Consider the following 14,002-nt stretch of genomic DNA (forward strand, 5'->3'; position numbering starts at 1 on the left):
AATGCAGTATTTTACTTTTCCTATACCGGCATGAAGTCCTCAGAAGTCACGGGATTACCTTAATTTTTATTTTTGGAAGACATTTGTTAAACACTAGCATCACTGATGAACACAGGAAAACAAATACATAGAGAATAATTATGTACAACAGATAAAATAAAACAAAAAAATCTGTATTGAAAAATATACTGTACCTTGCACAGGGAACTGTAGTGTTATTCAGTGGAGCAGTGCAATGTTTAGCGGCTTTGTAAAGGAGTAAGCCTGCTTCTACAGTATATCCATACCTGTGCCTGCAGGACAGTAGCTAATCCAGTGCGTATAAGACTCAGAGTGCTCTGGTATTAATGCCAATCTTTATAGCACTATACACAAATTCAAAATATTGCAGTATAACCACTTTGTTTTCTAAACACATTAGCTTTTAGCAACAGTAGGCCTAGTAGTAATAGTAGTTCTCTTAGTAATTCACTTTTTATCTCAAGGCTTTTCTGTGTTAATTTTAATTCACTGAACTTCAGCCATTGCTTTTTTTTCTGTATTTTCAATACAACAGAGTTCAAGTAAGATACCAGCCATGACACCATGTGATATCATTTTGTTCATTTTGTCTTGTTTCAGTGTTTTGTTTGTGTGTGTTTTTTTTGTCTGTTTTCATCACCGGCCCAGCCAGTGAATAGAAGGATAGCGCTCCTGCAGTGACTTGCGGAGCTGCAGGCTCTGTGCCTTATCTCTGGTTTCTACCACACACTCCACCTGTTAACACACACACACATAGATCCAATTAACACTTTGGGCAGAAAATGCACGATTGCGCGCATGTACATTGATATGTTGTCGCTGTAGGGTGGAATATGCTTTATATATTATATAATGCTAGCATACATTAATTATAGTAATTTTTACTTTCAACTTGTCTGGAGGGGACTTTATGTAATCTCAGCTAATCTGCACTAATTATTTTTTCTACAGGAGTTATGCATTTCTGCCAACATTGTTTTTTACTGGAGCCAAGGTTTCCATAGAAATTCTGGTGCAAAAGAGGCTGAGTGGATTAGAGATGAGTTCCAGTATGAAGGGTGTGCAGAACATTACAGGTCTGTATCAGCCTACCTGGGTCTTAAAGAGCTCTGACATATCACTGTGCCTCCGGTGGCAAACATCCAACAATCTGAGAGGAGAGTGTGAAAGACAGACAGGAAGAGAGAGAGGGGAGGGGGTGAGATATACAGAGAGCAGAGAATTAGAAGTGACATGTGTGAAGCAGAGACAAGTCTCTCACAGTCAGAAAGGGCTAGGCTGGGCCGGATGAAGAATGGAAGTAGGGAACAGAGTAATACGGTGATGCTCTTATAATCACTCCCGTATGATTAAACGCAATAGCTGACTAAGTCATGGTCAGGTCAATCTGGCAAGCCATCGTTAAAGAAAGGGGAACGCCCATTCAGTCTGTCCCTCCCTCTGTCCTCTTCCCCTTCCTTTCAGTGGCTACTAGCTACAGACTGTCTCGAGAGAATGTGGTCAAGTGAGCATTGCTGCTGACACGATTCCTGTCAGCGGCAATGCTGCTGCTCCCAACCTGACACACGGATGGCGAGAAGGCTGGACGGACAGTCAGACAAGTACAACTCGTTCCTCCTTCCAGAAATAGAGCTTGCGTGAGTTGCGTCAAGAGGATAGAGGTCAATTATACATTTTGACAGTATGACCATATGGGCAGTCAGACCCCATTCTGCCTGAGTGTGCTTGACCACTCATCACATTTCATATACTGTATATTTCTTCTACAAGGCTATATGATGTGGAACTCACATGTTGCCCTCCATGGGTTTATCAAATACATGTTTTTGTTAGCCTACCTACTGACAAACAAGGTATCTTGAGGAGATCTTAGTTTGGTATCAGGTCAAATTAAGCCTTGTTAACACACAGCTACAGTATGTCCTCTGCCTCGGAGTGAAACTCACCTGATGTCCTCTCTGGACAGGAAGTCCAGCAGCCTGGCCATGTCCCCGGGACTGTCTCCCAGCTGCACAGAGAACTTACTGACCCGGTTATCCAGAACCAAGGCCCTCTCTACGCACTGTCTTAACAGCTCCGGTTCCATGTTCGCACTACTCACCACTACTGCTACTCTGTTACAGAAAAGAGAGAGAAACATAAGGTGAGATGGAAGCTTTTCTTCATCTGTATAGGCGACAAGATTGTCACAATAAAAATTCAACTGAAACAGAAACAGCTCTGCTTTAAGCCTGAAGGCATGTAATGTACACAACACACAGAGATTGATTGTGTTTTCCCTTCACAATAACAACATATCAATTCTTGTCTTTCTTCGCCTCTATTTATCTCACATAATCATTGCTGTGGCATTGTGCAGCCTTGAGGGGTGACCTTAGAAGCTAAATAAAGGCTACCAGAACTGCTTGTAATAGAACAAGTCTGACCCACTTTTTGCCCTTCAGCTCGGGGAGTTGACCGGACAAGATGGCTGCCAGCCCCATTGCTCCGTCTGTATCCACAGTGGAGCGCTCAAACTCCTGGAAGCGCAGCATGGCTATCAGGGAGTCCTCCTCACTGAGAGCGAGAGAGAATAACATGAAGGAATGTTCTGAAGTTAAAGTTACGCCATGTCAACTGAAGAATTTGTAATCATGCAGAGTGCTTCTCAGAACTATAGGGATTTGTAACTGGGAAGGAGATAGTTTCATTCCCAAATGCTATTTCTCTCGGAAACATACATTTTATTTGTCAATATATAACTTTATTGCTCTGTAAATCAAGATCATAAGATAATTCAAAACATTAAGAAAGATAGCAGGGCCTATCATCTCTCTTAATGTTCTGAATAATCTTATGATCTTGATTTACAGAGTAATTAAGTTATAGGCGTATATGGGAAAGTAACTCTTTAGATGTGCGAAATATTCTGCAATACAAAACCCAGTACCTGACAGAGACGACCTTGTCTACTAGTTTCTTTGCCAGCTGAAAGGTGTAATTACCCAGAGAATGTTCCACAAGCTCTGATAGAAACAGAAAAGAGATGTATTAAGAATATGGTTCAGACAAATTCTCTGCATACTCTTTTCTTGAAGTAGAATTGAATACTATCGCAGATTAGGAATTCATTTCTGGTGGTGGTTACTTTTTAGTTAAGATTTTCCTTTGTCTGTACAAATAACACTTCCCACCAATAAAAAGGACTATCCAGACTATACAGATAGTCAAATTAACTTTGAAATATAATTACCTCCATATAGTTTCTTGTTATGGGTGCTGTGTAAGTCTTTGATTGGGTAGTCAGTTTTTAGGGACTGTAGCAGAAGAGGGAATCCATCTGGTTCAACTCCCTGTGTAAAGTAAAAAATTAAAATAATAATTACAAACAATTGCTACAGTAGTTACACCATGGCTCTCTAGAAAGGTCTTATTACATACATTTTACTTTTTTATGCTTAGGCTTTTCATGTTTCATGACCTCAATAACACAAAAAAACCCTGACCTTTCAACATTAAGTGTTTTTTCTGTAATCTGTAGTCTTTTGAATAATTAGGCTCAGAAAGGTGAGTTCATTTGTCTCTGGACGTACGCATCATCATCCAGAGGAGGGTGTGGTTGTAGGGGAGGGTGTATCACCTTGCTGTTACTTTACATTGTGTTTGCATCGGTCCAATGCACCATTTACCATTCACCACTTTGGTTGAGTTCACCCTCCCCTACAACCACACCCTCCCCTGGATGATGATGCGTACGTCCAGGGGCAAATTAACTCACTTTTCTGAGCCTAGTAATAAAAAAAAACTACAGATGACAGAAAAAACACTGAATGTTGAAAGTTCTTTTTTTTATTTTTTTTATTGAGGTCAGGAGACATGAAAAAAAAATCAAAATCAAAAAGAATAGAATTTGATGTCATAAGACCTTTAAGCAGTACTACAAAAGGTCCTACCTGACAACAGGATCTATATTTCTCAATATATTGTATTAATAATATAATCAAGCCTACAGATTGATAAAAATGTATTTTATTTATTACAATAAGTGTTTTTACACAGTGTATATAGTTATAGTTATATTTGCAGCTACCTGTCCATGACTAGCCTGGGGCCAGCCTATATACTAATGCAGCTAACTAGTAACTGCAGTATAGATCCCCTCCTTGTTTTAACATGTGTGGGGATGAAGTCTAGCTGCAGCTATAAGCTAGTCCATGACTACATTATTCAGAACTTACTATGACCATAATGCGAGAGTTGAGGTGTTTGATGGCTGCAGCTGTGCCAGCCAGGAGGCCAAACTGCCCTCCTGCAGGCACCACCACTGCATCTAGTTTGGGCACTTGCTCATAGATCTCCATGCCAACGGTGCCCAGCCCTGCTAGGTACACAGCACTGTCGTCTCTGGAAGCAAGACAACAAAACATTAAAACTGATTATGGATCATAGCAGCCGCAGTTAACAAGTGCATACCATGTACTTGTTATACACCAGGGGTCTTCAACAGGGGGTCTGGGACCCCTAGGCGGTCCTCAGAGTTACTACATGGGGTCCTCCAAAGCTTTGTGTGATAGAAACTTTTTTTCCTCATTTTTTATATTAACCACTTGAACCCTAGTGTCCATATTGGGAGAACTTTAGCCAAAAAATAGCAGATCTACAAGCTCACAACACCTCGCGCTGCGAGGCGTTGTGAGCTTGTAGATCAGCTATTTTCAGCAAAGAGCTTTGGTGTAGAGGGGGAAAAGAGCAGACTAAGTACAGAGTGAAAGGTCAGGTTTATAAGTATTGACGGTTCAAGTGGTTAAATATCCGAAAACACAAATTGACATTAACCAATACACAATGACGATTGTGCTGTCAAACGATGACACTATCTATGAAAAAAGGTTGTGGGGGTCCCTGCTTCATCTCTCTCTCAATTAAGGGGTCCTTGGCCTGAAAACGTTGGAGACCCCTGTTATACACTGTAGGGTAGAACTCTCTCCAATCAGCTCTGTCTCTACACTACACAATCAGCTACTGCTAGACTCACTCTTGCAGGTAAAGGTAGCCATTCTCATTTGCCAGGTGACGTGCGTGATTCTGCGAGTCTCGGGCAGCACCGCCGTAGGAGATGACCAAGGCACCGTAGTCCCTGTAGATCTTGAGGCGAGGTGAGGAGCAGCAGGACGGCATGATGACAAAGACGGGGACCCTCAGCTCTATAGCGTGATAGGCCACGGCCATTGAGAAGTTACAGTCGGTGGCCACAACCACTCCCTTCTTCTGCTGCTCCTGAAGAGACGACAGGGGTGGAGATGAGGTTTAAGTGGAGAAACACAAACACAGTCAACATCAGGTGGTGCCACTCAGCAGGACAGGCCCTGGAACCAGGAGGGGGACCAAGAGGAACCCCTTCGTAGAATGTAGCAATAAGCCACAAGAGGCGAGTGGTTACCTGGTATTTTACACCGGCTGAGAGCCGTAGGGAGACACAAGGCGCAGCCGAGTGTCTCCAACCCTCTCAGCCGGTGTAAAATACAGGTAACCACAAGCCTCGCGTGGCTTATTGCTTCTCTTAAACGGTTACAATATGGCAACATGACAAATCATAGACATGTACCAATTAAAACTGTTCAATGTCACTAATAATTCACTATAAGGTCTGCTCTGCAAGAAAGTCCCAGCTACAACCTGGCCAGGCTGCAGAAACAACACACCTGTTACTTGCAATCAAGTTCTCTAGTCTAGCTTCACAACACCGTGGAAAGAAATAACGCACCTGGGTTTGATATAAACGGATTAAAGGTGTGGGTTATAGTCTCACATACCACAGCAATTAAAGGGAAACCAGACAATCAGAATCAAGGAATGGAACTAGCCGTTTTTGATTCTTCAATTACACGCAGTGAAGCTGGTGCTTAATCCCATTTTATCCTGGGGTTTGGTAACTCCTAGTGCAGCCTTGCATATAAAACAGGCTCACACAACGCTGGCAGAAATTACATTTGAACAATAACAAACATTTTAGTATCAACTGAATTATTTTGCATGAAACGACCTGAGGGGCTGCTTTATAGAAAACATCATTATAAAGGGAACCTCATTTCTACAATCAAATCAGGATAGATTTCAGGGCATATCTTTAATTGTTGTTGCAACAGAGAACATGTTTAATGTACCGCTGCATGTGGGTTGTAGCATTTCCAAGTAGATTAGAAGGTGAAAATCTCCTATGCTTTGAACTGCCTGCCCCAGAATACAAATACTGAAATCTGAAAACAAACACTATGACAGATTAGAGGCAATACGGCAAATATTTATTCAGATGTATTGCTGTTTTTAATTCCGGTAACAAGATTGGCTGTCTCTTCGGTCCTTGTAGGAGTGAAGCCACAGTATGTGTAGCCATGCTAAAGCCCAATGAATATTACACTGTACGACCGTGTTTGTAAATAATGTATTTTCAAGTGGAAAATGCTGCGTTGTGTGTGTTTCGTCAGATCTTTATGTCTTTATGATGTATAAATTACATCATGTCCAGAAGGAGAAACATGTACTGTAGCTACAGTATCATCCAGTCTCTTTTAACTTCCTCTCTCTCAGTCTCTTTCACTCTCTCCTACTTCAGGCATATTTACCTGTGTGAGTGAGGTCAGCAGGTACAGCACTCCCCTCTCCTTCACTGAGCCAGTGTACTGGAGGTGTTCCTTCTTCAGGTAGATCTCCATGCCATATTGTTTGGACAGTCTGGAATACTGGAGACACAAAGCATGCAGTGCGCTGTCAATCTAAAGCATTTGGAGATCAGTTCTAGACACATTATCGGGAACGTATTCCAATCAGAGGGTAAACTTAAATTCATTATGTCCAAAACAGTTTATTTGGCAGAAGTTTACACTTCACTAAGGTGATAGAACATTTATAACATACAATTAAATATTTGTAAAAAATAAAAAATAGCCTAAATCACTGGATACCTTGGATCATCATCAACTGTAGCCCATTTCTGCTATTTAGGGTTTTCTTATTTTCTTATCACTATTTGTTGCAGAACAAGATTTCTTTACACCAAGTTAGTGACAATGATGTCAAACAAGGTTTTCATACTCCATATCATTTACCTGTAATTACGTTCCACAAAGCGAAAATAAGCCATTTCTACTGAAAATCTAGATATGAAGGCGGCCTAGACGTGAGTCTCCTGAACTTTCTGACAAAAATGGAACGCTAAGCGTCCCAATCATCCCCAAATTTGAATAGCATGTACTTTCTGTATTTCTTTCTTTCTTTTCCCTTTATTTATTCAGGGAAGCACATTGAGAGCAGCAAGCTCCCTTTTTCAAGGACGCCCTGAACACAGCATATAAAACACAATACATATTGTATGTTGAGGGGCCTCTATAGAGCGCAACTCCAAAAGCACATCAGATGGTGCCACAAACGTTGCACCATCTCCATCTGTCATACAAACTCTATCCCCCACCCCCAACTCCCTGCAGCTTCCTTGTGTCCTTGCAGCTTCCTCGTGTCCTGACGGCAGCACACCATGACTTACACATGACTTACACAGCCAGGGGCGTCACAGGGGGGTTGGACTGACTTACTAGGGCCCAAGGTGGAAGGGCCTTACTTATTTTATACTTTAGCTATTGAAAAATAGCAAATATACAAGCTCACAGCGAGTAGATCTGCTATTTTTTATATTTTATAAGTCGTGAAAATGTGTGCAAATCTTTGAATATATGTATTTTTTAAGTGAACATTTGTAACTCAAATTCTGCTTCTGCGGCGTTCCTGGAACTAAATATTTTGAGATGGGGGTCCGTGGCCAAATACATATCATTTTGGGGGTCCTTCACATGAAAAAGTTTGAGCACCACTGACATAGGTTTTTCAAAAAACCTTTGAAGAATATTCGATTTTTCAAAAATAGCAGCTCGCAGCGCGCTGTGAGTGAGCTTGTATATCTGCTATTTTTCAATAGTTAAAGCACAAAATAATGCTTAATAATGCGTTCCCAGTCTAAATGGGTCACACCCCTTCCCCCTATGAAGAACATTCATGGGGGGCCCGCAGTGACTCCTTGTACCCTGGGCCCAGAATTTGGTGCGACACCCCTGCCCGGAAAGGAACCCTGCCTGGCGGAGAGATTATGCATTTTCAAGGCGACTCATCATGTAAAGTGATGCATACCGTGCAGGGGGTTCTCTGAATCCCTGGATGGATTTTGAAGGCAGCAGCACTAATATCCTCAAATCGGAGGTGGTACTCAGGTGGAGGCTTGTCAGTGGAGGCCTTGAACGCACTGACTCTCCTGGTCTTGGGGGGATCCATGAGCTTGCACTCAGGAGGGGCCGCCTCGACAGTCTCGGTCTGCCAGACCTTAACCTTATCTCCATTGATGACTTCCTCCTCGACAAAGTCCTTCAGGCGTTCCGGTTCGATGAGGGTTGGTCTGCGGCCAACAGTGCCATTGCAGACGGGGCCTCCATTGTGACAGGGGCCCAGGCGGAGCTCCTCTCTTTGGAATAAGAGAGAGAGAAAAAGAGAGTAAAATTACAAAGAGTTAATTGGCTGCAAAATCATTATGTGAAAGGAGTGACCTGACCTCTACTCTTGACGGTCCAAAATTAAAACAAACCATGGCAGCTTTAAAAGAAAAAGGGTAACTTAAATCCACTGGGAGACTATAGACAGTGTTTTAAAGGATGTCATGAACACTGTAAAACTCCAGACTGTTAATTTGATTCACAGGGAAACAGTGGAAGGGTTTCTCTCCACATACACACCCATTGTAACTTCAAACTCCATTTTAACCATGATAGATTCATTAAAAACACCCATTATTTTTTCTGGTGACTCATTTTACCCTCCTAATACGTGAGCAGGCCGTGTTTTATCCATAACTTTTTTCATTTATTTTTTAATAATTATTTGGGAAAATGGAAAAAATGAAATACAAAAAATAATTATTAAAAATAAATGAAAGATGTTATTGAAAAAGCACGGCCTGCTCACGTATTAGGAGGGTAGTATGAGTCACCAGAAAAATAATGGGTGTTTTTAATGATTCTATCATGGTTAAAATGAAGTTTGAAGTTACAATGGGTGTGTGTGGGGAGAGGCCCTGGGCCTGGAGGGCCTGGTAACATTTACATCAAATATCTAAATATTGAATTAAGCAAATTAAAAACTGTTCAGGCCAGGGTGTTCATAAAAGCCTGATTAGACGATAAAATTGCCAAAAGTTTTTTGAAAGGGAAATGTCCCTTTAAGTTACCACTCAGGATTTTGCAGCATATTAAAGTGTTTTGCACAAATTAGCTTCTGTATTGCATGTAACTGAGAACCAAAATACACAGCAGATAAACCCATATTGCATGACCTTGGGGAGGCAATAACATTGACCTTTGAACTGCAGGACCGGATAATTCACACAGATCATTCACTATGCTGATACTCTAGGACAGTGGTTCTCAAACTTTTTTGTCTCAGGGCACCCCATGAATATTGTTTTAATTCGAGGTACCCCTATATTATAATTTTCACTCCCAGCACCTTATATTTATTGCATATCGTATTATCAAATGATCTCGCCGCGTCGTGGCACCCCTGGACTGCCGTCGCGGCACCCCAGGGTGCCCCGTCACCCACTTTGAAAACCCCTGCTCTAGGACACCATGACCTATTAAACACAGGCACTCAGGTATCAGGATTGGTTTTCAAACCAATCCTAGGGCCTAGGTTTTGTTAACTGTGGTTTTCTCCCGGCACTAACCAATATATTTGTTGAATTTAGAAGTCCCAAGACTAGGTGCAGATCTCAGTTCTTCTGGCTACACAAAACTCAACCAATTCAGAATATACACAGCAGCACAGACCCTTAAACAAAGGATTCCACTGAGTATACTATAGAAGCTGCAGGTTTTTCTTCTTGCACGCATGCACGCACGTACGCACGCACGCACGCACGTACTTGCATGCGAGTGTGAGCGGCACTGTGCGCATATACACACGCATATACACACACGCACGCACGCACGCACGCACGCACGCACGCACACACACACACACACACACACACACAATGGACCTTTCATGTCGATCTAACTTCCTCCTGGATTGACTGATCACATAGATGAGTCGATGTGATTTATTGAACGCTTCAACACCTCTTTTGAGGACACACTTGCAATTAAAGTGAAACTTTAGGGCCTAAGACAACATGATTGATAACAGCTCTGCAGATTGATCATGAATATTATCTAGCAGCACTACCAGCATCAATCTAAGTTGTAAAGTGGAAGCTAACTAACTTTTTCATCATTCATCTGACATTGTCCTTTGGGTAAAGGGCAGACTTGATTGTAACTACTTATCTATGTCTCCATCCGTTGCTACAGTATAAACAAGCAATGGGATTAGACATTAAGCCTATCTTTTATCCACTGAATGAGATTCAAATTGTTTGCTTTGAGTAAGGTTGTGTGGTTCATCTACCAATGCCAACTGTATGCTAATCATTGGCATTTTCACAAACTTAGTTTTGTCTCCTTGAAGCTCAAAATGGGTGGTATTGTATTGCACCAGAAGATTGTTGTAAGTCATATCAAATACAGTATACTACAATGACGATTAAATATGTGATTGTCTAAAAACCTTTTGGTACTCATTACATTGTCCAATAGCAAGCCCTATAGTTGTAAAATACAATTTGACTGTATTTGTATGGCTGTCATTTACTCATTTGTGTTTAATTATAAATGTATGCATAATTAGATTCCATTGATGTCATTTAAATAAAATGTTGTCACATTGACTAGGTCAGTGGTTTTTAACCAGTGGTCCTTGAGGGGGGTTCCAGGTGGTCCCCAGCTAAACGATGGAGAGTTGGTAACCAAATGGACCCTTATTAGATCTTTACCTCTTGGAGAGACCTCTTGAGGGTGTAAAATGAAGCAAAATTGGTTTCAACATTACTTAAGTCTACACAATTGAAGAATTGTCATTATGATCAACGCTTGCCTGTCATCTTGCCTATGGCATCAACATCAATACAGCATCAACAAAATCTTATCCAACTATGGTGGTCCGTGGCACAAAATGCCCAATAAATAATGGACCCTGATACGAAAAGGGTTGAAAATCACTGGTCTAGGTGCAAGCTAGCAGCATCCTCAGTTGGCTTCCACATGCCACCAGGTGGAGTCCCTTGACCAAGCAATAATTAGAATCTCATCCAGTTTGGTCAATGTTCCCTATTGGCCCTGTGTTTAGTCCCAGTCTATTTATATCACCATGGGCTGTCTGTCATTAACAACACTGCAACCTTTCAGTCGTGATGATCAGTCCTGTGGAATGATCATTTGTTGTTGGTTTATACCCCAGTATTGAGTCACTCACTGGCAGACACTGACACACAAACGCACGCACGCACGCACGCACGCACGCACGCACGCACACACACACACACACACACACGCACACACACACACACCTTTAATTATGGCATTGTATGCCATCCATCCTGTCAAAACAGTATTTGAAAACACAAACACCTGGGAGTTATGCCATTCTTTATGAAATGATACACAATATTTTCAATGAGGGTTTATCTGCATTTGCCTACTATGGACTGGAGTTATACAGATTCCCACAGATGGGTTTCTATTTATTTGTCAGCTCTCCCAGGAAACATACAGCTATTCTTCAGCATATCTTTCTGTTTCAGACTGTCTGTCTGTCTGTCTGTCTGTCTGTCTGTCTGTCTGTCTGGTCCGGCCGTCTATCACAGTAGTGGAGCTCAGGGGTCGAGAAGCCGAGTCAAAACGATTTTTGTTCCCCATGGGTGTTGATTTCCATGTGTGATTTAGGTGAGCAGAAAGTGGCAAAGGAAGAAATTGGGTCATTAATTAATTGATTAATTAATTAATCATTATTATCTATCTATAAATGCGAGAAGTCTCTGCGTGTCTGTCTGTCTGTGTGTCTGTAATCCGCGTATCTCGAGAACCATTCGTCCCACCGGCTTCAGATTCGGCATGCGCGTTCCCCGCCGCGGCACGGAGTGCAGTGCCGGGTCTCGACCCGACGCGCGGTTTTCCCGAACCGGCGCGAAACGTTCGGAATCTCCTTATGCGGGGTTGATTGTTGACATCAGGCTGTTCCGGAGGAAATCGGCGAAAGCTCTGACTCATTGTGACATCACTTCATAAAAGGCTCTGACATCACGTACGCCACATGAGTCAACAAAAAATCTCTGTGAGTGTGTATGTATGTATGTAATCCGCGTATCTCGAGAACCGTTCGTCCCACGGGCACGCGCGTTCAATGAATGCCCCCATATACAGACAGATACAGATATCTCCATATATGGACATAAATGGACAGAGGCAAACAGATGGTCAAAGATCTCCATATATGGGCATAAAATGGACGCAGACAGACAGATACAGATATCTCCATATATGGGCATAAATGGACACAGGCAAACAGATGTTCAAAACGGGTCCTATGACAACAGGTATAATGAGGTTTGCATTAAAGGGGGAACCGGCACTGTGTCTGCAACACAGTTGGAGGCACAGACATATACTCCATATATGGGCATAACATGGACGCAGATAGACAGATATCTCCATATCTGGGCATAAAATGGACCCAGAACTATAACTGCAGTGATCTCCATATATGGACATAAAATGGACGCCGACAGACAGACAGACAGATACAGATATCTCCATATATGGGCATAAATGGACACAGGCAGACAGATGGTCAAAACGGGTCCTAAAGGGCGGGGCATTCATTCCCTATTTACATTGTTCCGAGTTGGCCAGGTCGCAGACTAGACGCTGGGCCGCCCGAACAGCTTCTAGTTTAATTAATCATTTATAGGATAAGTATTTTAGCCTGTAGCAAGTGCATGAGGCAGAGGAGACGGATGGAGAGGCCTACGAGATGGATGAGGAGAAAGAACTAGAAAGAACAACATGCGGGTACTGAGGATTTGTATGTTTATTTGACCGCATCAGGGACTGGTGGGGATACTACTTTGTCTAAAGGGAAGTCCAGGATGAAGGGCAGGTCTGGGTGACCCCAAGGGATCCAGGATCTACAAGGTCATCACCTCCCACCTTTGCCAGAAGGGGTCATTCTCCTCGTAGACCTTATTTGCCACGCTGGGGGACGGCGGTCGCTCCGGTCGCTCGCTCAGGTAGCTTTCATAGATGAATTGAGCAACAAAGTTCATCCTGGACAGTCCCTCTTCTCTCTTATAGGCTATAATCCAAGTGTTTCTCTGAATCCCTCTATTCCTTCAGCCGCTACGGTGTGTCCGAGGGAGACGACACTGACTGGTCACGCTCCCACGGTCTAACATTCTCTGCCCCGGGTCCCTCCCCTCCTTTCGCTCACCCAGGGCTTATTTAAGGAGGGATTACCCTCAGACACATGGCTGGTGGCCCAGCGGCCGGTCTTCCCATGTCTCTATTCCTGGGCCACAGACTGGGATTTACACCCCTCCCAACCCCTTCTGTGACGTAGCACTAATCAGACAGTGTAAGGAGACTTACAGTAAGACGCAGACTTAAGGCTTATCTGGGGGGACAAAGATCTCACCCAAGGAGCCGAGACAGCAGTGATTTGGGGATCAGAGATGAGGGATAATGGGGTGCCAGCTAGTGCACCAGTGGGTAGCCTAGCCTTGAAGGGACCCTAGCAGGATTTTCAACATCTTTCTATATTTTCTATATGGATAATGTTCCATTATAGCAGCCATGAGACTGAGCAGACGTCTGACTGTGTCTAATACACCACCTAAGTTGTATTGAGACGAAAGTGAAAGTTAGGTTTTTAGCTCATGGCCATTGTACTTGATCGTTCCTTTATAGTGACCTTGACTTCAGAAAATGTGAATTAATGGTGATGTAATGGTGGCTATAGAAAGTGTGGGCAAACTGGGCATACCAGGCTAGTGCCCGCAAAAAACATCATAGGAATTGGTGGTCCACGTGGT

At 42.7% G+C, this 14,002-nt stretch overlaps 1 protein-coding gene across 1 annotated transcript; it reads right to left on the bottom strand.

Annotated features, from left to right (window-relative positions):
* Positions 1 to 657: 657 nt before the first annotated feature.
* LOC308296828 (L-threonine ammonia-lyase) lies at positions 658 to 13,237 on the bottom strand (the record flags this gene model as incomplete). The annotated part of the gene is made up of 11 exons (XM_080740158.1): positions 658 to 756; positions 1,114 to 1,171; positions 1,968 to 2,135; positions 2,452 to 2,577; positions 2,951 to 3,026; positions 3,254 to 3,353; positions 4,239 to 4,404; positions 5,036 to 5,277; positions 6,624 to 6,740; positions 8,179 to 8,506; positions 13,122 to 13,237. 11 exons carry the CDS (start codon positions 13,235 to 13,237, stop codon positions 658 to 660), a joined length of 1,596 nt encoding a protein of 531 aa, XP_080596284.1.
* Between the last annotated feature and the right edge of the window lie 765 nt (positions 13,238 to 14,002).

This window comes from Nannobrachium achirus, assembly GCF_963921795.1.
Source record: "Nannobrachium achirus genome assembly, chromosome: 13".
Taxonomy (NCBI): Eukaryota; Metazoa; Chordata; class Actinopteri; order Myctophiformes; family Myctophidae; genus Nannobrachium; species Nannobrachium achirus.